The 26699-nt window shown below is 34.6% G+C and overlaps 1 protein-coding gene and 1 long non-coding RNA gene across 2 annotated transcripts in view; both read left to right on the top strand.

Moving 5' to 3' along the window:
• The window catches only part of LOC149076116 (uncharacterized), a 118411-nt gene extending 117053 nt beyond the window's left edge, over positions 1-1358 (top strand). Inside the window, exon 3 of the long non-coding RNA XR_016194206.1 lies at positions 835-1358. This is a non-coding gene — a long non-coding RNA (uncharacterized LOC149076116). The remainder of the gene's footprint in view (positions 1-834) is intronic.
• A 157-nt stretch (positions 1359-1515) lies between these two features.
• The window catches only part of LOC149076115 (dopamine D2-like receptor), a 129623-nt gene continuing 104439 nt past the window's right edge, over positions 1516-26699 (top strand). The window contains exon 1 of the mRNA XM_089243644.1: positions 1516-2306. Coding sequence (XP_089099770.1) covers positions 1998-2306 — 309 coding nt within the window. The 5' untranslated portion in view covers positions 1516-1997. The remainder of the gene's footprint in view (positions 2307-26699) is intronic.

Here is a 26699-nt window from a genome sequence, read left to right as displayed (position 1 = left end):
TCGTGGTACCCACACTTGTCGTAGGAGCATTCTGTTACCTGAATCGCATTTTTCGATCGCTTCAGGCACTTTTTTCAGAACTCTATTACTTGGTTGCCAAACGCGAAATTTCTGTTCGTTGTTGTTGCTGTTTAATTCCTTCCTAGTGGAAACAAAATATTTCGTTCCTACGCCTCGTCTAGTTCCTGATGATCATGTGATTATTTTAACTTGGTTATGGCAAATGCTTCATTTTTTTACGAGATATTCCCTTTTTTTTTATCGTCCCGAATTTTTTCATAGGAGTGTTCGTTGTTTTTTTCTGCCAATAAGTTTGCTTGAATTCGTAATCGTTGAAATGCCAAATCATGGATGAGAATATATTTTTTTATGATTTATCTATGTATATAAAAATTGGTTTTCTGCTATTATAACTAGTGAACTATATAATCTGTATAATTTACATAATCTACGATAGTATGATAATTATAGTTATAAAAAAATCATCTCGCATATTTTTCGCGTTCGACGTTTTTTTTTCGCGAAATATATTTCACTTCTCGCTTCCCACCTTTAGCGATTTTGGTAGCCATTATTAGCGATTTTTCCTGACACTAGTCGATGTCGTGTATTTCCACGTATTTTTGTATGGTGATTTCGCGTATTTTTCTGGCGCAAAATATATTTGCCCTAAGCGTAACTAATCGCAACTAAAAAGAGGTTTTCCCTAATATGTGATTTATTGTGTGGTAGTGTTTTCTATTTCATATTATCTGTAGTGATTAATGATACGACACAACTATTTTATTGGTTCGTAAGAATATGTAAATAATTAATATCTCTTTTCTTCTTTAGGATGAAACATGCTTGAAACAAACGTCAAGGACAAAATAATGTTTTCGGCGTCACAAGTTTTTCAATCGAAGACTTCGAAATATTCTCTCTGAAAGAAATGAAAAAAATTTAATTTTTGAAACTATTTGCTACGAGAGATAATGATCACAAATCAAGTAACAGAAAAAAAGTGAAACTTTCTAACGAAAATTCCTATTCGAACAGACGCAAGATGAAGCTAAAAGTGTTTATGACTGTATCGACGAATGGTTTCGTGAAACGTTTCTAACCAACATAGAATTATCTAAATTACCGCAGCGTCAACAGTTGCTGCTCGAAAACCCAAAATATTTGGTTGTGATTGATAGACGAATAAAGAAATGGTGAAAACGGGGGATAAGAAAAATTTTAATTGATTTATTTGAGGGGAAAAGGCTATTTTAATTGCCCTATAAATCGACATTTCTAGAAATTAATTTTCTCAAATATAAATTTCTTTTACGAGAAAAAGAACCAAATAAAAGAGATTTCAGCTATTCCTTAAGCTACCAATTTAAATAAAATATATTTTTTTCTATATTGAATAACTCATTTCCTTCATTTTCTCATAAAAATTAAGAAAAATTAAAACTAATCTCCTTAGAAGCTCATAACAAATATAAAAGTTTGTTGAAAATATTGCTTAGTTTTGAAACTCAAATATTTGTTACATACTTAAACGATGATGTTATCCTAGTTTCAGGTTATCAAAGTGAATCAGCGTAACTTTTAAAAATTTCGATAGAGTAAATTTACATTTGGCGAATCTGTTTTATAAAACTGCTAATGAATTTCCCGTCGGTTAAAAGCGAAACACTATCACTTTTAACAGATATCACTTTTTTTTCCAATGTTTAAAGGGTTAGTTTAAAATCCAGCTTGAATTAGGATCCTTATGTTTTAATTTTTCTTCGTCCTTAATTTTATTAGCGTTTAATATGAGAGATGTTTTCAATTCAAAAGTTGGTCCAAATTTAAATATTTTTATAGTTTGTTTAAGCAAATATATACCGAAGTAGTCTAATGGGCAGAACGGTACAGCGGCTCTCGAGAAAGAAATTTTTAGATGTTTTAAATTACCACCCATTAATTTTAAAATATACAAAAGCAGCTCTTAAAAATTGCTGTTGAAGTTCATAAGAAAAATGGCAGATTATTTAACATCGACGAACAAAACCACGCACGTTCTCTGTGAATTCTCGAACACATCATCCTTACAGAGAAATGCTGGGAACTCGTGTGCGGACGAGTACGCCATAGACAATGGCAAAATGTACTGGGCGCTGATGATGATTCCTCTGCCGTTGGTTGCCGTATTCGGCAATATACTGGTCATCCTCAGTGTTTATCGTGAAAGGACCCTACAGAACGCTACGAACTATTTCATTGTGAGTCTTGCATTTGCCGATCTTCTAGTGGCTGCTGTGGTGATGCCATTTGCTGTTTATGTATTGGTGAGTAAATATTATATATTCTTATTTAAAATACAACTTTAGGCTTTCGTAGCTCACGTAGATAAGAGGTAAATAAAATTTCAGGACCGTGGTCTTGGAAACGTTTTTCAATGACGTTTCTTTAATCACATCTGTGTCGAGTATCCACAGATCCAGTCAACACGATTCAACTGAATCTATTCAAACCTCTAGCACAGGGTGTTTTGAACTTTGTCTGTTTCGAGTAGACCGAAGTGTGACCAAGGCTCTGAAAATTTTTGGTCCCTGGCCACATACTTCGTTCTGCCCCGCCCCAGAATGAGGTGTATTTTATATTTTATCCCCTCGCACGCTTTTTGCAGATTATTGCTCGTCTTTCTAAACTTATCTTGCTGAATTTATAAAAGAGGAAAATAATCACTCGCCATCATGTACTTCAGAATTCATTGTGATATTAATTATACATAGTAGGTGTTGTACAACAACTCTCTGTAACTATGCTTCAAAAAATGTTATATATAGAAAGGGGGGGGCACGTGCTTTGCTGTGTCTCCGGGGCTCGAACCGAGGAACAGACTCTGGTTCCACGGAACATTTGTGCCAGTAAGATGAAGTGCCCGAGTGGCATGGTGGTAAGATGCTCGTCTACCATCGTGAAGGTTGTTGTCAGGGTCCCGGATTCGAACCCAAGGGAGGATATCGGTAAGATATTTCCCTAACGAACTCGAGGCGACCACCGATAGACAGCGCCTTCACTTCCAACCCATCTCACTAATGGCAGTAAATTGCAATATAGCGATATGGCCAGAGTTGGTTTTTGGTGAAGTAGTAAGATGAAGGCCACGGACTACTTTGCAGATAACGTAAAAAAATGTGTTAATTGTTTCTCATCCAAGCTCGTGGAAACCTCCACCCCCCCAACCCCCAGAAACTTCTACGAGGCACCTTGAAGGAAAATGTGCCAAATTGCTAACTATAATAAAAAACATTGTCAAAGGAAATTTTAAAAAAAAGCTAATTATAAACATAAAACTATCAAGAGAAAGCAAAGTTGTTGTGAAATGCATGTATTTATCTGACTAAAATTAATTATGATAACTGGTTGATCATCATATAATTTATTATCTCAATCCTTGATTTCAGTAAAACATAGAAATTCGAATGAGATTCATTGAAAATCGGGGAAAACGGGCGATTTTATAGTCGATTTTATACGTCGAGGAGCCAGTCAAAATTGCAGGAATATCCCGTAAAATACAGGTCAGATGGCCACCTTATATATTCCAGTTTCTGGCCCACCAGTGGCAGAAATACCACATATCTATCCTGCGGACTGAAAAGGTTGTGCAACACTGTTGTAAATAGTTCACATTCATTTTTATTCAAACAAACCTTGTTTTATTGTTTTTGAAATGAAAACTCCGTTTGGAAATATTCAATGAATACAGTAAAACCTCGTTGAGTCGTCACTCATGTGCCATATTGTGAGAATTGTGTAATTTTCAAGTAATATAAAAAATTTATTAAAATATGAACTGCAATTACACGATATTGACAAAGTTTATGGATTAGAAAAGAAAAAAACGAAATGTTTACATTTTTGAGCTTTTATTATTTTAGTTATTATGGTAAACTGTACTTATTAGTTTAGTAATTCATGACACACACACACAAACACAAGATAAACGCAAACGCAGGGCTGAATTTTGACTTGATGGGGCATTGAACAGGGCAAAGCAGATACTAGAAAGCCTCAACTTGGGAAAAAATGTCTGGTTTTTCAACAAAGATACTTTGTTCAAAGAAAAAGCAGGCCGGATTGGGAGAGATCTCTCTCTTTCTTTCTCTTTCTCTCTCTCTCTCTCTCTCTTTCTTTCTCTTTCTCTCTCTCTCTCTCTCTCTTTTATTCTCTCTCTCTCTTTTATTCTCTCTCTCTCTCTTTTATTCTCTCTCTCTCTCTTTTATTCTCTCTCTCTCTCTTTTATTCTCTCTCCCTCTCTCTTTTATTCTCTCTCTCTCTCTCTCTCTCTCTCTCTTTTATTCTCTCTCCCTCTCTCTTTTATTCTCTCTCTTTTATTCTCTCTCTTCTATTCTCTCTCTCTTTTATTCTTTCTCTCCTTCTTCTCTCTCTCTCTCTCTCTCTCTCCTTCTTCTCTCTCTCTTTCTTCTCTCTCTCTCTTTTCTTCTCTCTCTCTCTCTCTTTTCTTCTCTCTCTTTCTCTTCCTCTCTCTCTCTCTCTCTCTCTCTCTCTTTCTTTTGTTCTCTCTCTATCTCTCTCTCTTCTCTTCCCGATTTCCCAATCTCATTGTAGTCCTACTCCCCTGTCTGACTTCCCTCAATCTTCTACCACCACCCCTTTAGATCTCGTGCCCCGAATCAAATTCCCTTGTAGCACCTCAGACAAATCCCCTCAAAATTGGAACTACTCTGGTGAAATAAATTAAGAGAATTTGCATATTTTATCGAATTTCATGAAAAGAACTGAACTGAATGTAGGCGGTGCCAGTAGAGAAACAGGCTTTATAAGCGCGCGTAAGTTAAGACGTATTTCGTTCGCTAGCACACCTCGGTGAATTTCTTGGTGTTATTTTGCAGCAATCGGTCAATTTCAAATTGTAACAGTAAAAATGAGTAACCACCAACGTTTAGATGATGGAATGAGGTGGCGAATTGTGAGGAGGCTAGAAGCAGGCCAATCTCAAGTCCAGATTTGTAGAGAATTCAATTTAACGCCCAGCGTCGTGTGTAATTTATGGAAACAGTTCCAGGATACCGGATCCATCTAGAGTAAGCCTGGGCAAGGTCGTCCAAGGGCCACGACGGCCAGAGAATATCGCCATTTGTCCATTATAGCGAGGCGTAACAGGAGTGCTACAGCTTCTCAGCTCTCTCGTGACTTGTATGCAGCCACAGGAACCCATGTATCAAGGGTGACTGTTTCCAAAAGACTTCATGAGAGAGGGTTGTTTGCAAGAAGACCCGCTGCTTGAGTCCCGCTCACTTCTACGGACAGGAGAATCTGTTTATCATGGTGCAGAGAGCATAGAGATTGGAGTATGGATCAATGGGCGACCGTTCTCACCGATTCTCGCCGTACGTTCATATGGAGAGAACCAGGGACCCGCTACCTACCCTCCAATGTCCGCGAAATCGACCATTATGGCGGAGGAGGTTTAATGGTCTAGCCAGGCATCATGTTGGATGGCCTCACACCTCTCCATGTCTTTGAAAGAGGCACTGTGACTGGTGTGAGGTATAGGGATGAAGTCTTGGAGCCCTATGTTCGCCTTTTCAGGGGTGCAGTTGGCCCTGAGTTCATTTTAATGGACGATAACGCGAGGCCACATAGAGCTCTTCTGCTCGACGATTTTCTAGAGAGCGAGGATATTCGCCGGATGGATTAGCCAGCCAGATCTCCAGACCTTAACCCTATAGATCATGTCTGGGACGCTCTGGGGAGGGCAAGTGCAACTCGCAACCCCCCTCCGGGAACCATTCAGGGAATGAAAACAGCGTTGCTGAACGAGTGGGACCAATGCCACAGGAAATGATAAACTGCCTTATTTTAAGTATGAAATCACGCAACGAGACCTGTGTATCTGTAAGAGGGGACCATACCCCCTATTAACCCATCTATTAACCCATTTTTTTATTCATTCTCCAACCGCTGTTTTATACCTTCCGACTCCAACGAGTGTTTCGCACGATCATGTGTGTGTATTACACAATTATTGAATGGTTATTTGTTTTGTATTGTATCAATGTATGTACATATCAAATTTCATTAAAATCGGTACAGTAGTTCTAGAGATAATCGACCAAGTCTGCAAATTCTCTTAATTTCTTACACCAGTGTATTAATGCAAGAAGCATTACCAATAAAATTCATTCTTTCGAATCCATATTGTTAGTTCATAATCCCAATTTTCTTACAGTCACTGAAACCTGGTTACATAGAAATATCAGCAGCTCCGAATTCTTACCTCCTAAACTACCTTACGTTTCGTAAAGATAGAAACACCCGGGGAGAGGGCGTTTCCCTCGTCTATAACAGCTCCACTCTTCTTGAAATTTCATTGTACACCAATCTTGAAATCGTTGGTGCTGAGTGGCGTTGCCCTAACTACACTCCCATTGCAATATTTTATCTTTACTTACCACCCCCCCCCCCCCTCCGCCCAAAATCTTCATTGTTTCGTTGAATTGGAATCAATTTTAGATAGATTTTTTAATTCCCACTTCCTAATCTAAGCTGACTACTGGAACTTACCCGAAATTGACTGGTACAAAATGGAGTCCCTCTCGGGTAACCATTATATTAATAATAGAGTTAACTACTCGATTAACGTTCCTTCACAAAATCCTTCATGGCCATTTTCATATCGACACTTCCAATTTTCTAACTCCAGCTTCATATTTTTCAAAAAGAATTAACCGTTCACAAGAATTGAAACCAATCTTTGCATCCAAAGATTGTTTCAAATTTTGTTTCTTTCCTCGAACAATAACCGATTGGAACAACCTCCCGTCAAACATTATTGATTGTACAACAGTTTCTGATTACCTTTGTGACGTCAATCGTCTCTGTCAAATTTCACTACCGCATTCCCTTGTATAGGCCTCGTCCAAGAAATATTGTATAAATAAATAAATAAAATTATAAGCCGTAAATTAGTAAGGGCCTATGAAGAAATTACACGCAGCTCGAACAGTCTCTAACGTTTTAAAAACTTTTTTTTAGTCGTCATATGAACTTCCTCTGTGTAACTTTCGTCACTTGAGGTGTTCCGTTTTGGTACATAACGCTTTTATGGCCACTCTTGAACATATAGCAACGCTGTTGTCTATATCTCTCTCTTCAAAGGGAACCATAAAAATCATCTGTTCTCTCTCGAACTTCTCTCGAGCTAACCGAAATTAGTGACGAGTAACCTAGGGTTTGATAGCAGTATCTATGAAAAACTAGACAGTACAGAAGAAAAGTGACGACTTAACCGGAGTGACGACATATTAGGGTGTCGACTTACCGAGGTTAGTTGTAGTTGTTAAATTTAACTGAAATACACTCAAGGTAAACAAATCTTTCGTTTCCTGTAATAGCTTTAGTGAATATTTACTTTTAATTAATTATCATCCAGGAAAAGCCTCGAGACCAACCGCTGCTCCAAGTTTTAGATGATGACATTCATTTCTGGGCGTCGAGTGTTTCCATTTTAATCTACATTGATCTTCCAGACATCTAGCGGGATACTCATTTACCGAACACAGAACTTAAGGACCCTTTGACTCGCAACACTAAGAGCTTACTACCTCTGCACAAGTCTTATGAAGTGATCACAATAAGCGACTTATATCCCTACCATTTATTCGTATACCATTTTCAATTAATGCTTACTTTTCTAATATGAAATTTCCATCGTCATAAAATAATTGCGATTTCTCTTGATAATTCTGTATCGAAATACTTCTATCCTTTCTCTGTAAGACGGTCTTTGCGATAATTAATCCGAAATCATTTCCAGTATTTCCGAACAGTTGGAGAAAATATTTGAGATAAGGGTGATTGATTTTCAAAGTGGAATTTCCCGGAAAATTGTTTTTCCCCCTATATTTGCGGGTAGTACTATTCAAGAGCGAAAAGTGTCGGAAATCAATAGAAAAATTTTGAGAACTTCTATAGAAATCCTTTTCAATGGATTCAGTCGATACTTGTCTTCATGATGTGCACCAGGGATTTCCCATACGCTCGAACTAGATAATAGATAATTGATTTTATGCATAGTTGAGCGTCGACAATAGTCCATTGTTTTTCCTGGAAAAAGCAAACAGAAATAAGCGTATTCAAAGGGAAAATCTCAACCTGGAAATTTGTGCAAACGTTTACGTTGCTCTCTTTCTTTGTGTATTTTAATAGTTATTTCTTTTTGAATCGTTTAAATACAAATGCTGCATATTACAACAAGTAAAAGAGGCTCGCCGGGTAATGCTGGATGTGCCTGGCGAAATAAAATGCAATTCGAATTGTGGCAAAAATAAATTGAAGTGAAACTCAAATCTTGAAAAAATATAATCAAAAAGAAACTTTAATAATGACAAAAAAATTCAAATTACAGCAGTGAACGAATTCAAGAAAAATGCAGAGATTCAAATAAAAAAGAAATTCAAATCATTATATAGAAGTAATTCGAGATCTCAAATTAAGACAAAAATAAATTTTAAAAAAAGATTATACGAAAATAAATTCAAGGGAAAATTAAAATTGTAATAAAGAAGAAATTCAAGAAAAACTCAACTTGCAACAAACAAAATACAAAAGAACACAAACAGTGATAAAAAGAAATTAAAAAAAAAAAGAACTGAAATTGCAACTAAAGAGCTAAATGGAAACCCAAATCGTAACAAAGGAGAAACTGAAATTCAAAAAAATTCGAATTGTAACAGAAAAGAAATCGAAATTTCAAAAAACTGAAATTTTGACTTAATGAAATTCAATAAAAACTGAAATAGCCACAGAAAATAAAATCAAGATTTGTAGCTCAATTTGTAACGTAAAATAAATTCAAGGAAATTCACAATTGCAACCGAAAAGAATGTCCAAAAAAACTGAAATTATAACATTTGTTTTTTTTGTCTCAATTTATAAATACAAACATATAATACACACCTCAAACATATGGTACACAAATACCAATTTATCATACACAAATACCAATTTATCATACACAAATACCAATTTATCATACACAAATACCAATTTATCATACACAAATACCAATTTATCATACACAAATACCAATTTATCATACACAAATACCAATTTATCATACACAAATACCAATTTATCATACACAAATACCAATTTATCATACACAAATACCAATTTATCATACACAAATACCAATTTATCATACACATTAAAGGTGCTCAATATGTCCACCTTGGGATGCACGGCATATGTCTATACGGTAGTCAAATTCGTTCCAAATCTTTGCGAGCATGTCTGCATTCACTGCGAGTGGATTTCTGTGGACTACGTGCGAAACTGTCGGATGTGTTTCACATTTTCGTCTGGCATGTGGGGACGGCCAGGGGATTTCATTTTACACAGACAACCCGTGTCTCGGAATTCTTTATACCATCGCCTAATGCTCTGAACGGTGGAAAGTTCAGCATCACGGTATTGTCGACGAAAAGCACAATGAACAATTGTTACGGACGAAACGATTTCTGTTGTGCAGTCGCCATCTTGACAAACACTGAAGTGGCGGCCGAAGGCAGAGCGGTAACGCTACCTGTCGGCAGCTGCGTGAAACTCGAGATTTTCCTCTTTCTACCTATACATTATTCTATCAAAACGTATTAAAAGCTGAATAGTTATGATTTTTTAATCGGATGATTCTTTTTGGAACACCCTGTACTCTTAAAATACATTCATCAAAATGGTTTCGTAATATATACATCTAACGAGTCAAATATTATATGGTTTATGTTTTTATTATTATTCAATTGATTTTCAGTGTGAAAAGTATTTAATATCTTAGTGGGCAGTGTAGGGAAAGCTCTTTTTATACAATGTCTTATTAGGATTTGGCACTTGATAAAAACTTGATTATATCTATTTGTAGTTCCATTTTGATCTCTCGTTAAATATTTTCAATAATTTATACATAGTCTACGTACATAGACACATTACTATGTACGATTTTTTTTCCATTTACCGTTTCTATTTTTAAGCATTGCATCTCGAAAATTCGAGTACTAGTGGTACAGAAGAATACTTGTATTACTTAAACAAAATACATACATAAACATAAACTGTCTCTAAAAGATAGGAAAAGATAACTCCTTCATTAGCTTTGGCAGTGTCTCCATTTGAGTTTGTCAATTTTAGGTGATAGTGTTAGATACGTATTCAGCGTTTGCGTCCCTCAGATATTTTCATTAGTGTTCGAAGATACTGTTGAGACTGGAAATTACATTGTTCGATCTCATTGTCCTAGGTGTCTCTTAGAGCGTTAGAATCTTTGTTTAACTCGGTATCCCACCAAACTAATGTTACTTAGTTAAAAGCATAGGAAATATAACAGAGAAAAAATTGAAATTCTTAAAAACTCAAATCGTGGCATAAAAGAAATTCAGCATAAACTAAAATTCTGGCATAAAAGACAATTAATAAAAACTGAAATATCCGCTGAAAATAAATTCAAGGAACACTCAAATTTGCAACTGAAATAAATTCAATAAAATTCACAATTGCAATCAAAAATAAAATCAAGAGAAACTGAAATTATAATCAATAAGAAATTAAAAAAAAATCAAATTCTAACAGAAGAAATTGAAGAAAAACTCAAATCGCAACAAAAATAAATTATTCCTTTTGCCATTACTTATGTATGATTTATTTTTCATCTCTATTCTTAAGCAGTATATGGCAAAAATTCGAATACCAACTGTACAATAACGTTACAACACAACGGTATATATTCGTACTACTTTAAAAAGAGAAGACATTCAGAAAAATAAACTCTCTTAAAAGATAGGAAAGGATAACTTTCTTCATTTGCTTTAGTGTCTCCATTTAAACTTGTCAACTGTAGGGATAGTGTCAGATACGCACTCAGCGTCTGTGTTCCTTAAACATTTTCATTAGTATTCGAAGATAATGTTAAGACTCGAAATTCCATTGTACGATTTCGTTATACATAGTACGTCTCTCTTAGAGAATCTTCGTTTTTCTCAAGCTTTTCCAGCAAACTAATGCTACTTATTTAAAAGTGTGATTAGAAGGCATAAAGAAATTGCGAAGGTCCAAGGAAGTCGTGAGTTTAATTTAGCCTGTCAGCTGTTTAATTATTCATTCTAGGGCTTTTTCTCTTCATACCGTTCGTTTTTTCCCCTATTTCACTCTTTTGGGAATTCCCAGGAGACGAAGAAGTAAAGTGAAGCCAATAATGGAGTAATTTACTGAAACAGAAATGTGCTCTGGAAGTAGAAATAATTGAAGATAATTACTTTCTTTCACGCAGTTAGATAGACCTAATTCAAACGAAATACTGAAGAAATCGAATCAGGGCGTCTTTCTGTTTGGAGGATCTCGTTTTCAAGCTTTCAGACTGAAGTCGTTTGCATTATGCCTATAATTATTCACGTGTCATAAGAAATAAACTTTGTTTCCCGAAATTTTTCTAGTGTGGGATGGCGCGGTCGTTTCGTCAGCACCTTCTGTGAAAAATTTCTAGTACATTCGTTTTTTATCCATTTTCTGGCAACTCCGTATCCTTTCTCAGTCTCAGTCGGTATGCATTATTCAAAATTGTGAATAAATTGAAAATTGGTGGTTACAAAACCTATAACATTCTCAGTGTATCCGTGAGTTATTATCCCACCGACTCCATACAATATGCGGGTAATCTAAATCAATTCCTCACGAATTTTCAGCCATCGTATCATTTGCACTGCTCAACAACAACAACAACAAAAAAAAACTTTTTCAAGTTACCAAGGAAATTTTACGGTTTTAAGGGTACATATATTGGCGCTACTGATATCAAAACTGGTATTAGTTTTGCCGAATGTGCTTTAGTTAATCAGATAATTCATATTCTCCACATTTCGATACAGATTGCAGCCACTAAGTTTTGCGGGGAAGTTTTACTTTTAATGTTTTATTAATTTTCCTATTTTATTTATTTATTTTTGTTACATTTGAATCATGATTAAACATCAATGACCTTTAATTTATTAATATTAAGTTTATTATTGATTTGAATTTCCACACAGTTTGAATGTGATTTGTATGCTGCTTATGTATTACCATTGAAATGTGATTTTCACTTTATCTGAAAAGTATAGTTATTTTAGCAAAACCAAACCACGATTTGAACCAGTCACCCTAAGATTACTGTGAATTATCATTGGGAATAAAATCAGTTTGGAAAAGTAGACCAACTTTGTCAAAGAATATTAAGATGTCACCAACAAATGTGATAAGGCTAATATACGAAAAATACAAAAACTTATGACGGAGTTTTTGTATTTTCCGTATATTTGCCTTATTCGTTGGTGACTTCTTAATAATAAAATCAGTTTCGAACACATAAATACGTTAGGGTTACGCGAATGATACACGCAATACGTTCTTGTATATTCACACACCAGAATTTTAAATTTAATTTTTTTAAATTTTTAAATTTAAATTTCATTTTATATAAGAGTTAAATCAATGGCATCTCAATCTTTTGCTTCATTTCATGAGCAGAACAGTTCCCTTTAATTTGAATCAATGTTTTTTAATTACATTGATGTTGTTATTTTATCATGCGCGCAAGCTGTTTCTAATGCATGTTTCTGAAAATTCGTAAAATATCAAGTATTAGAGATATTTAAAACTTTATACTGACATAAGATAGCCTATACAATCAAAAATATGTGTAATTTTTAAAAAAACAAATCAATGGTTAAATAGTATTTTTAATTATATTTCTACTAAAGCATAGTGTTTCACCATGTTAAAAGGTATGAGCCCCCCTTAAATACAATAGTGTCCACAACTTGGATGCGTGCTTTCAGTGAGATTTACAGAAATTCGGACGCTTAACAGTTGAAATGCTAGCGACATATCTCAAAAACTGGTATCTTTGTTAAGATTTGAAAATAAAGAGAACGAAGATGAATGGGAACAGTTTTTTTACGTTATTTTATCAACCATAAGGCTCTCGTTCATATGTGATACTATTTTGTTACTTCTCAAACCATATCTTCCATTTGTTAGATTATCTTCACTCCAGAAAACTGATTTGCATATCGTTAACACTGAATGAGAGAGAGAACAAAAGAGAAAATAAAAATTAATAATACTTCCGTGAAGAAAAAATGTAATTCTGTTTATACATAGGGTTATCAAAGAAACAACGCGATGATGTAAGGGAAATAAAGGGAGCTCCAAGTATTTCTAGTATGACATATCTCGTCATACTCCTAATCTCTCCTTGTATGAGGAGAGATTAAGAATTTAGCTACATCTTTAAGCAAACAAATTTGCTGAAATGTTTATGTAAAATGTGAGAACATATTGAAACAGTCACACTTGACAGAAATTTATACACAAAAACAAAACACAAATATTACAATATTTCAATATACAATATTTTCATAAGCAATAATCGGATCCAATATGGAAACTCTCAAGGAGTTTACATGAGATTCGCGAGGGGGAAACTTCTTGAATTGGACTGAATCGTGACTATGAGGTAAGTAAAAGTGGGTTGTATATGGTGAACTGAGGAATTTTCTTTTCTTTATGATTAACCTGATTACACAGCTGTCACAAATTGTGTTCCTCAAGGAAGTGTACTTGGGCCGCCTCTTTTTTTTTCACTTTTTATCGATCAACTCGATCAAAGTATCGATGGGATTGTTAGCAAATTCGCAGATGACATGAAGCTAATGGGGGGTAGTCGGGAATTAAAGGAATAAAGCCATAGGAAATTGATCCAGATCAACTTAAACAGGATTGCAGCATGAAAAATGAATGGAGCATGACTTTTAGCATTGTCAAATGTATGGTTGCTCATTGTGTTTCAAACAACCCACGTTCCATTTTCGAGTTAAATGGTTATATTAATTAATCCGGATGCAACTAGGATCACCGATTTGGGAATTTTCATTGACGAGTAGCTTAGGTTTCCTCCGAGTGGCGTGGTGCTAGGATGCTCGTCTACCACGATGAAAGTTGCTGTCGCGGTCCCAGGTTCGAACCCGAGGGAGGATATTGATAAGAAATTTTCCCTAATGAGCTTGAGGGACCACTGATAGACAGCGCCTTCATTTGCACCCCATCTCGTTAATAGCAGTAAATTGCAATATAGCGATATGGCCAGAGTTGGTGTTTGGCGAAACAGCTTAGGTTTTCTGAACATTATTCAGCAGTGGTGAAAAAGCCGATCAGAATACTTGGTTTCATGTTTAAAAAATTTGTCTCCGCGTTCTCCTAAAGTCATTCTTCCGCTTTTTTCGGAAATTCGTTCACCATATTTAGTTCGTTCCTGGCCTGGAGTAGGGAATACGGTTTTAGAGACCATATTTCCAAAGAGAATGGATTTGGGTGCAAAGAAAAACCACGCGTGCTCTTGTTGATAAAGACTCGATTCATTTTTATTCTTTTTTTATTGGAGGAGCGTGGGTGCCAGTCGATATGATCGAAGTGTTCAAAATTGTCAACGGGTTGGATAAGATATAATAAGTTATTTATACACCGTCAATCGATTACTTCGACATTGAACACCAGTGTGGATTGGTAAGGAACAATTGCGGTGTTGCAGGGAATTGGAGACACTAAAGCAAATGAAGAAGTTATCCTTTCTTATCTTTTAAGAGAGTTTATTTTTCTGAATGTCTTCTTTTTAAAGTAATACCAATAGCCTATATACCGTTGTGTTGCAACGTTATTGTACAGTTAGTATTCAAATTTTTGTCATATACTGCTTAAGAATAGAGATGAAAAATAAATCATACATAAGTAATGGCAAAAGGAATAATTTAGCGATTTGAGTTTTTCTTCAATTTCTTCTGTTACAATTTTAATTTTTTTTTTTAATTTTCTTTTTGATTATAATTTTAATTTCTCTTAATTTTCTTTTTGATTGCAATTGTGAATTTTTTTCAGTTGCCATTTGAGTTTTTCTTGAATAGGGCTGTGAATAAATGGAATAGCCTACAAGAACGAATTTATTTGTTATGAATGAATTCTAATAATACAATTCACACGTTCAAAATAAATAGGATAAACATATGTATTGGTATAAATCGAGAAGCTATCCACACTTTGATTAGACAGCCATAATTTTTTATGGGCAGTGTATTATATTTTATATTAATTATTATTTTTCGAGATAATTGCTCTTTCATTGGGTTGATGTTTGGATATATTTGAGAGCAAATTTTTATGGGCATCTCTGTTTAGCCACCTCTTTGGACATTTTGCCTGGTGTAGTTTTTGCAATTGTATTCATATTTGTATGGGTTCATTATTAGTCAAACTCTTCTTAAAATTTAAGTTTGTATCCATCTCTTGATTTAGTAACATAATGGTATATATCTGGGGAAAAACTGCCATAAAAACTTCCTTTAACACAATTGACACGTTTAAAAAGAAGTGAAATAATCATATTGGGACAAATCCAGAGGCTATCCATACTTAGATGAGACAACCATAATTTTTTACGGGCAGTATATTTACATTTTATCATAATTATTTTTTTTTTATTGTTCTTATTAGGTTGATGCATTTATGATTTAGTTTAGATATATATACATTCGACATCCACATTTTTTACATCTTTTTTCAGCCACCTCGGTGGGCATTTTGTCTCCTGTGGCGTTTATATAATAGGCATCGAGTTTTAAAAAGTGGTATAAAAAGAGCAAATGTATTCAAATTGTGCAGGAGTTAGGAATAAGTTACTTAGCCAATGTCGGATGAAATTTCTTGCACAGGTTTTCATAGATAACATTAATTGAAGCGCGTTATCATTGTCTAATATTGTATGGTCGTGCTTATGATGATCTTTCTTCGAGGTATACCGGCTCTTCTTTTCTGTTTCTTCTATTTTTTATTATTTGTTTAGTTTCATTAAATTTATCCTATTTTCTACCCCGTATGCTCAAAGTTGCACATTTTCTTTACATGGTGATATTCGAAATTGCTGCTGGTGTCTAAACGCATCTTTGATTACGCAAACGTTTCACTTTCCTGCTGATACATATTCTTTTCTTCTTGTCAGAAATACGAAGAGATTGTAATACTTGATAAACGTAAACAATTTCAACGCGACTTCAAATTCACATATATACCATTTATTTACATAAGCAATATCACTAACACGTATTAATTCGGTAGAATTGTTCTCAATTATATTCCACGATATTCTGCAGCTACTGCAATGAATATAACATAAATCACATCGCATGATAAAATCTAAATCAATTTTCAAAAACTAAAACAAATGTATGAATCGAGTTTAATATGAATTGGGAAGATAATTCTTTATCTATCACATGCTACTTAATTCCACCAAAAAGAAAAAAAAAGGAAATTAAAAAAAAAAATCCAATTCGCCCAAGGCTGAGTATTTTAATTAAATAATTATTGAATCCGATTATAAGAATAAGTACTTAAAACGAAAAACGAGCAATGAAATTACTTTTCTAGAGGTTTTTAAAAATGTTGGGATTCGAATCTTTACTTAAGAATACAACTACTCAAACTTTCGACCTTTTTTTTCTTTCCCCCCCCCCTCGAATTTGGTGGAAATTCGTACCATGAAGTTAGTTCTATTTTTGAAAATTCTAGAAAATTCAAATTTTAAAAAAGGTATATGTACTTGTTTAAAGTTCAACAAACCACTCGAGATGTTATTTGAATTTGTACTCACTTCACTGAACCCACTTACACTCAAAAGGTATACGCTCTGCTGAATTTTCCCGTTTTCTTTTAGCTTGAATTTCATTTCATTCTTTTTCCACGTAAATCAATATTTTCGAGTAAATGTTATAAATAGCATCCGACTTTTCTTTTAGCTGCTGCAACAACTTTCTTTTTTGTCGATTATTCAGCCTAATAAGCAAAATTATTTCATGTATTTCTTTTCTGCATGGCTTTTTGTTCGGTTCGTTGGTTTATAACTTGTCTGCAGATCCGTTGTAAATATAGATCAGTTCATTTTCTAGAAAAAACTAATTATTTTTTGAAAAAAAAGTGGAAAAAATAATTTATTTCGTAAACTGTTATATGGCTTTCAGTCATGCAATATGTTATAATTTGAATTATAATTCAAATATTTTTTTTCTTTTTTTGCAATTAAATTGTATTTGATTAAAAACGAGCATTCCGTGTATTTTGAATAAAAAGTTGTACGGATTTTGAATTTTTAAATACGGGCTTTTCATACAAAATAAATACGGATATTTGGTAATTCTATACACGAACATCTTTATTACAGTCTTTTCCTCGTTTTGTAATTTGAGCTTGTATTTGTAAATAGTCAATATCCGAACTTCTGAATGTTTGAGAACATTTTTCCTCTTTTGAAATTACCATTGAGTATGGTCACGTTTTCATGCAATTGCATTCTCCACTCTTATGGTCATACTTTCAATCAGTTTTACGTAACATACAATAATATTCCGTTCATATTTTGCGCCATTTCTCGTTCAACATGGAAACTGTGTGGGATATGGAATCGCTGTTTACCCTTAAAACGGATTTCTAAATTCCTCTCATCCACATTATAACCGCCACAGTAGAAATATCTAAACTCTCTATAAAATGCCAAATGATGAACAAAGAATTCCATAATCGGCAAATTTCTGCAACTGTAGAACGAATTTTAAACTCCAATCAGACAAGGTTGGACTGAAACTCCATTCTCCCCCGCTTGCGATGCTTTAAGGTGCCCATATTTTAACGATACAAATTCAGGACATTGCCAATTACCACTGCAAAAACAAATTTATTCCCTGGACCAGATGTTATCGAGAAAACAAAGAAAGTCATTTGCAATGAAGGTATTTCCTCGGACTCTAGCTAATGCTATGTTTTTAGAATGATTCGACAGAGTATTCTCAGATATGGTCATGATACTATGCGGGAATGACAGAAAAATCTCCATTCGTGTTTAAAAATTAGCATAATCTCCTAAAACTATTTTTGTTAGCGTACATATAAAATTGTAATTTTATTCTCCTCGTGAAGAGATACGCCATTTGTCAAAGATACTCAAGAATTCTGAAATCTCATCGGAAAGATTCTTATGCAAATTGCATTCATCTCTTATCCCGTACAATGGAATAAATTAAATAAACTAATCCCATTACGTATATCATGGATTTTCCAAAAAAAGGAAATAATTTTTAGAATGCTAAAGAAATATCCATCAGCGGGAATTCTGAAAAAAATTGCTTTATATTCCTTCGAAATTGGATCTTCCTGTATTATGTAGATTATTTACCTCTTTGATTTATTTACCTCTGCCATCATTTTTGTGATTATCAATTTGTTACAATTTTTACTGGTGATGTGCATGAATGGACTATGTACCTACTCATGTATACAGTATACAGAGTGATTATTTAATCCCCCCTTGCCGCATTTCCCTGGAAAACCGTTGATCCTAGAGATGCATACTTTCAGTTAGAAAAATCATCCAACAACGTGTTGATACGTCAATCATCTGATACGTCATTGGTGTTGCGAAGGGGTTGCATAGTTATCAAAATATAAAGAGTTAACTTTTTGTTGGGAGATCACATGACCTCAAAAATCCAATTAGAACGTTGTTTTCCTGTTTCTCCTCAGACCACCAAATTCACCTCAGACCCCAATTATTCAATTCAATTATGTCAGCGAACACTGCACTTGGAAACGTGGGATTTTGTTTATTGGCCTCAGGAGAGACAGGGCAACAATTTTCTAATTGGGTTTTTGAGGACAGGGTGTCCGCACGAAAAGTTTATTTTTATATTTCAATAACTATACAACCCCTTTCAACATGAAGGACGTATCTAAAGCCGGTATTACACTATAAAAGTTTTGTAAACCTGCTTTTATAAAACTTGGAAAGTACAACCAATAAACATATCGGTTGCATTTGCTGGAATATAATCGATCAGCTTATTGGTTGAATTTTTCAAGTTTTATAATACTTTTACAAAAATTTTAAAGTGTAATCCCGCCCTCTGTTCTAAACGTTATTTGGATATTTTTCTAATTAAACATATGCCTCTAGGATCAACGGTTCGCTAGGAAAATGCGGCAAGAGAAGTAAATCACCTTGAATAGTTGATGAAGCTGCAAGAAATGGTTATGTTCCCCGGCGACACCCGAGTCCTGCTGGGGCAATGCGATTACATCACCTAGTCTGGGTGGGTTTTTCTCGGTTCCTATCGCTATCGCATCATGCAATTAATTAATTACAAGTATGTACATACGTATTCCTTAAAAATGTTCATAAATAGCTATCAGAGTACGAAAAGAGACCTAAAATATTGACAATTAATTATCACAAATTACGCACGCAATACTGACACAAATAGGTGTTCCTAATTTTACATATATTACGTCAGATTTTCACATGTTTTGAACACAAACCTATTGTAACTAATTTAATTAAGTATATTTTAATTACATGAATAGAAAATATATTGAAGTATTTTTTATATAGTTTTTAAACAGTTGTTTTTAAGAGGTTGTAAAAGTGTAAAAATTATTTTTAAAAAAACGTATAAAATGTTTCATGATAGTCATCGTGCATTTACCAATTGAATTTCAAAATTGTTGTATTGTAGATTCTTGCAACTCGTGTATAAAATTCCATTTCCGTTAGCTTTCTGAGATGCACGCAATGCGAAAATATATATAATGATTGATTCATATTTTCTATAGCATTCAGAAAATATCTGATCTCTTACCCATGCTAGGAAAAATTATCTTAATAATCATAAGGAAATTTGATGTTCTCCAATAAAGATAAGATTACACGATATTTATTTTAAAGTTTCCATATTTTACGAATTAAGAGAAGTATGAAAAAAATTATATTGAAAACTGAGAAATTCAAAATATAATAATTATTATTCCCTTTTTAGGATACATCATCAGGTTTTCTATGTTAAAGTGGTGAATAAAAATGCAGTTCTTACCCTATTCAACAATTTCAGCACTAATCAAATTTATGGCTACGCATATAATACTCATCAAAACTGTTTATATAAACTGATTGAGATTCAAATGAAATATTTCCATAAAACGTGTCATAAAAAATAATTACTTTTCTCACTGAAAAAGCTGCATTTACTCTTCAAGTTTACTGAAGAGTAAATGCTCACATTACTCTTCAAAGTTTACTCTTCCATCTTTTTATTCAGAAAGGATTACATTCCGTCGAAGCATACGCACGTGTTTCCATGTTTTTCTATTATTATTGAAACATGACAAATTCTGAACTTGAGAAAAAAAACCAGCAGAAATTTGATTTATAATTTGTTTTTCTCTTTGTGTAAGAAACATTTTGATTCAATCTATACGTGCGATATTCTGTTCTGCATTTGAACTATAAAAATAAAATTAAGGTCGGCTGTGCCATAGACGACTGTGTCAAGTTCTAACGTGAATACGTTTTTTGTGTCTTGAATCGTGTGGTAGGCTTTGTCTTTGGAATAGCTCACAAACGTTACCAATATCGTCTATTTTCGTTGTGAACTGTTCGAGAAATAGGAAAACAAACTGTTACGAATCAGGGCATCGGGCCTGGTGCCCAGACGGGAACAGATATTGAAACCGGAATGGTATCATTGAATGCACCTTTGCAATGTGCATCTGACGATGTCATTGTTTTTGACTTGCGTTGGGTACTTCCTGAGACACGAGGGTTTAAAGAATTTCGTCGAATTGAGCGTCACTCAACTCTTTGAGAATGCTCCCAGTATCATCAGATGATTTAAAAGACGTATTCATGCTGAAATTTCTCCGCTTTGGTAAAAAAAAAATCGAATATATATAATGCTGGATTTCATTTTTAAAGAAGGTAAGTTCACGTTCTCCTAAAGTGGTCCTTCCACTTTTAAATGGCTTTGTTCGTCCTGGTCTGGATTATGACGTAAGGTTTTGAAGATCATACAGAGGGACCTAGACTTGGTTGAAGGGAGCTCAGAGAAGAGCTACGAATGCTCTTCATGGCACACGGTGCTTAAGCTATGAAGAGACATTTGATTTTTTTGAATATGTTTACGGGGTGCGGTAGCCCGGTCGATAAGATGCTCACCTAAAGTACCAAAGGATGTTTAGAGGTGTCGCGAGTTCGATACCTGGTTCTTCCTTGTCAGAAAACTTTCCTGACAGAGGAGTACAACAAAAAAACGGTGACTTGACCGCAGCAAAAAATTGCTACCACAGGGAGTTCCCCCATCGAGGGGTTAGCGCACCAACCTCTCGTTGAATATAAAAAACAAGCCTGCCGTTCGGAATCGGCAATAAATTGTAGGTCCCGGTCTAATTAGCCCTCGTGTGCAGAGAAATGACCGTGGTGCGACAAAAATGATCAAATGAAAATGTTTACATTAAACACAGGTGTCGGGGGTAATATGATCGAAGTTTTTAAATTTTTCACCGGGATGGATAAAATGGACGATGAGTTACCAATACATCATCAATGAGCTGCTTCGACAAGGGTCACCAGTATCGATTGTTAAGCGGTTGTGGTGTCAAAGGGGGTTTTTCTCTAATAGGGTTGTGAATAAACGGAACAGCTTACCCACGGAGATAGTAAATTGCAACACAATTGACACGTTTGAAAAGAAATACGATAAACATGTTGGAGTAATCCAGAAGCTATCCCTACTTAGAATAAGACAACCATAGTCTTTTTTATGGTCAGTGGTTTTTTATTTTACCATAATTATTAGTTTTATTTTAGTGTATATTTGTTTTTTGTGATAATAATTTATTTTGGGTTTCTGTATTCTTTTTTTTTTTAATGTTTGACAACCATTATTTTAATGAGTTTTGTTTTAGTTACCTCGTCGGGCATTTTGCCTGTTGTGGCTTTTGTGTTTGTATTTCCATTTTTATTACGGTTCATAATTTTTGCTGCCCCTTCAACCGCTGCTAAAAAGATAGAGGAAAAAAGAAAATGTCACAACCTTTGACATTGAATATCTCGCTAAACTTTTGTCGAGAAAATTTAAATTTCATTTTTGTTTGTCATATTATAGCAAGGGCGAAGTTTTTAGATATTGGAGGCTCTATAGGGAAAATATAAAGTAATTTTTTTTTAACTTTTCCAAAAAATTAATTTTCTTTTAATTTAAAATTTTTTGTTACATCCCCGTAACATAAATACTTACCTCATTCAAATATTGCAATTTTTTTTAATTAATTTTTTCTACGAGAAGAAAAAACCCGGATAAGGACTTTCTGGACATGCCGTATACCGTAGGTCCATAATTTATCGGGCCTTATTATATTTTACTCGAACGGTTGTGGCCAATGTTATATGAAAATATACCGTATATACTCGTGTATAAGCCGAGTTTTTTTGTGGAAAAATTCGTTCCTCAAGTGAGGGCGGAGGGGGGGGTCCGTCTTATACTAGGGTCAGTTTTTGATGAGTTAATATCGACCACCCCCCCCCTTCCCCCCCCCCCCCGCAATCAGTAGTAATTTATTGTAGCAGAGCGTTCGAGAAACCGGCATTATTGATATGGGATATGTTCAAACCCCACAGAACTGATAATGTCAAAGACGAGGCAAAAAAATCGAAAAGATCATTGGTTGGTGGTGGCTAACGTTGATTGTACAGCCTTTAGATGTGAGCATCAACAAGCTTTTCAAAGACTATTTGAGGGATTTGTGGATCGAATGGATGAGTTCTGATGATAAAGAAACCAAAAAAAGTGGTGCTTTGAAGAAAACTGTCATTCGCCTAGTGTGCCAATGGGTACATGAGGCGTGGAATTGTGTTTCCACCGAAATTACCATCCGATCCTTCAAAAAGTGTTGCATCAACAATACCATGGTCGGAACTGAAGATGCTATCCTCTTTGAAAGTGAAAATGGCGATGACAGCCCAGATCAGGATAAAAACGAAGATGTCGCATCCCCTATGATGATCTGGTGGATTACGATGAGCTTTTAGACTTCGAAGAAACGGATTAATACGTTTGAATCATTTTCTATTGTAAATTTCCGTAAGATATTCATTTCGCATGAAAATATAAGAATTTTTTTGTTCTCTGAAATGCGTGGATTTTTTTTGGGTCGGCTTATACACGGGTTTTCAATTTATTGCGGTTTTGGTGGTCCTGAAGTCGGGGGGGGGGGGGAGGGTCGGCTTATATACGAGTCGCCTTATACCCGAATATATACGGTAATTTTGAAGAGTAATTTCCTTTCTCTCCAAAATGTTAAGGGGTATTTTGTGTGAAGGAGGTATTTTTTTTTTATCAGCGAGAAATCTCTATTACAAAATCCTAAATTCGAAGGAGTATTTTCAATCCTCAACGAAATTTGGAGGAGTAAAATTGAACTTCGATGCGTGAATCACGCAATCAGATGCGTATTGGCACACGCTGATAGTGACGAATACACAGAAAGGTCTTGTACTGTAACACACCGCTGTCTGGAAATACACTACCGAATGCATATTTCTATAAATAAACCATTTTTTTTTAATACCACTCCACGTAAATGTTATAGTCATTAAGTCAATGTCATTACCTCTTCAGTGGATAGAAAATAACTCTAAGCACCGTATAACAATTTCACTTTGGTATTGATCAAACGTTTATACATTTGGAACCCGGAGCACTAAAAATAATAGCGGTAATGTCGTAACTCTTGGTTACACACGAAAGTATTCGCATCACCGTCATGCAAAGAGTGTTATGGTATGTATTATCCCCATTGAATTAGATATTTGCTGAATGCGTTTCGCCGATTAATTTATCGCGGGATGGCGCAATAAAATTCCGGAACAATTCGTAACTATTTACGCGAAATTACTTCGATTATTCTCGTCCTTGGATTCAATAACATTCAAGATGGAGACGTCTTTCTTTTCTTACCGCCTCCGAAAAAAACGCAGTTTCTGGAAATAAGTTCTCGTACAAAACACCGTCTTTCTTTTATATAATCTCTTTTTCTTTCACCGGATATATCTAAAAAAATATTATTAATGGGAATAAAAGGGAATATCATGGAAAAATGTCATCCACATCAAACTCCGTTAAGCTTTTATTTCGTCCGCGGCTATTTGTTATTTGCTTACTTGTCTTTTTTGTTTATTCTTCTTTATCATTTCCCCAATTCTTCTGTTTTCTTTATTTCTTGCAAAAAAAAACCAAAAAAAACAGGGGCTTCGTCTTCAGATTATATCATTGACTAAATGCCTTGAAATATTATAAATAAATATAAAAAGACATACGCGACGTGCAGTAATTGGCTTTTCTACATTTTTTTCCCCCTCTGTTGTTACTTTTTCCCCTCGGGGATTTTTGCTAGTGTTGGCAACATTTTTCCAATCAAAAAAGTTCTTTTCAGCAATTTGGCAAGATGCTCGAAAAACCAGATGAAGATCTTGATGGAATCTTATACTGCTGATTTTTTTACCCCGCCTGACACAGTAACTACCAGAGCAATAGCTAAATGTTCTTGAACCCCCAAAATTTCAACAAATCCCCACAAAACTGAAACCAATGTATTTCATTGTAATTGTTGGTGGTTATATATATGTATACAGGGTGCATAGCAAACAGGGAGTATTGTGGCATTTTACTGGCTAACCGTTGATTCTAAAGGCACACTTCGAATTAAAAAAAGGTTTTCAAATAACGTAGTGTATTCAGACATGTTATTTGTGTTTCAAGGAGTTGTGTAGTTATTAAAATAAATAATTAACTTTTTATACAATCCCCATGTGCTCCGAAACTCAATTACAAAGTTGTTGCCCTGTCTCTCCTGATGCCAACAAAAAATTTCACATTTTTGAGTACAATTTTCACTCCGATATTTTAATTCGAAAAACGGAGGAATGTTGAGGATAAATAGCTTTAAATGCGGATAAAATGGTTTTTTCAGCATTTAACGCAGTTTTTTTCCTAACTTTTTATCCATCCAGTTGATAATTTTAAACATTTCAATCATATCTTACCTCCCCCCCCCCACACCCGACACCTGCGTCCTTCCAATGCAAACACATTTTTAAAAAATTATGTCCCCGCGTGTCATCAAAATCCTGCGTGGCTCTTCTCTACAGAACTCCGCTTGGGCGCCTGTTCACCATAACCCGTTGTGACCGATTTTTCAACCACAATTCTAAACAATTCAGCAAGTTACCCATAATCCCAATTTCGTGTAAACGTTTCAAGAGTTTACCACGTTGAGTCCGATCAAATGGCTTCTAGAAATCCAGGTACACAGCATCTACATTTTTGCCCTTACCCAAAGCATTAGTCACGTGATCATAAAAGCAAAGGGGTATTATCCGATAATACATTATTCTTGTCTATCCACTTCGCCAATTGCCTTTTGATAATAATTCCACATCTTTCACGTGAATTTTGTTGAGGACTTTTTCCTCCCATACCACACCGTTAATTTGTACATCGCTTTCACTACGACTGACGTGAAATATCCATTGTAAGCACTACATATACCTACACTGCTCTTTATCCTAGACCCTCCAATCGAGAGGGAGGCAAACTGCCCCCATTATTGACGTACCTGATTTTGTGTCGGGACCAATGTTATCTGTCACCCTAGATTCATTTTTACTATCCCTTTATTTTTACAATATATCCCCATTTTTACATCCTTTTTACTATCCCTTCAACAACCTTCTTTTTTAGTAAATGATGACAGATCACCTCTGCCCCTTTTAAATCGCATTTGTCTTTTTTCATGTAACTTTCACCTTCATACTCTTTCTGGTATTCGAAAAACTATCATTTTTTCTTCGCTTAACATGAAGAGGATAAAGAAATTAATTACTTCAACACAACACGTTATTTTTCGCAATCATCGTACAGAATTTTCAGGTACTAAAAATAAACTATGGTTTTGAAAAATTTCTCTAGTAATATGAAAGTCCATATTATTAGAGAATATTGGTCCATTGATTTTTCATAAGGTATGCATTCTACCTATGAAAAATTAATTTGATCTAACTATGAAAAATGAAGTTTACAATAAGCATTTTTTCATTTCATTTCATTTTTCGAGATAAAATTCAACAAACATTCTAGAAAAATATCAAAACATAATTTCCATTTTCTAAAATTCTATTTATCACAGCAATAAAAGTAGAATTAAGCAGGTGTAAATACTTCACCTTATCTTACATTAGCTATTTTTGAAAGAACAATGTCATTTGAAACATGAAGGTTATTCTAATTAGGATAGGTCACAAATTTCGAGGATGAAGAAATTAGTGCTCCTTGAAAAATCGCGCGGGATTCCAAAAAACATTGCCAAATACGTTCAACAGTTTTACTAGCTTTCTTTAACATTAATTAATAATAATATCCTTTCTTTTATCAAAATTGGAAGCCTAAAATGCAATTTTGCCAATTAGTCAATGTAAAATATGAGGAGAAAATTATTTAAAAATGGAGAAACGTGGAACTGTGTTTAACTCTTTATTTGGCTGTGCTGCTTTCGTGCCAAAAAACATGGTTTTCTGATATTTCTTAATGACATTTTTATGTTTAGAGCTCGTTTCGGCATTGATGCTTCCAAGAAACTCCAAAACATTCGGGTTTTGCTTGTAAAGCTACTTTGTGTAAAGTACAAAAAAGTGTTGTTGTAAACTTCTTTGCAGGGTGAAACAACTTACTGACGACTAACTCATTAAAATGTTTTGC

The sequence above is a fragment of the Pholcus phalangioides genome, unplaced genomic scaffold, assembly GCF_987345545.1.
Source record: "Pholcus phalangioides strain wild (caught in Gottingen) unplaced genomic scaffold, Ppha-v1.0 ptg000015l_1, whole genome shotgun sequence".
Taxonomy (NCBI): Eukaryota; Metazoa; Arthropoda; class Arachnida; order Araneae; family Pholcidae; genus Pholcus; species Pholcus phalangioides.
This window is presented reverse-complemented; position numbering and strand designations above follow the sequence as displayed.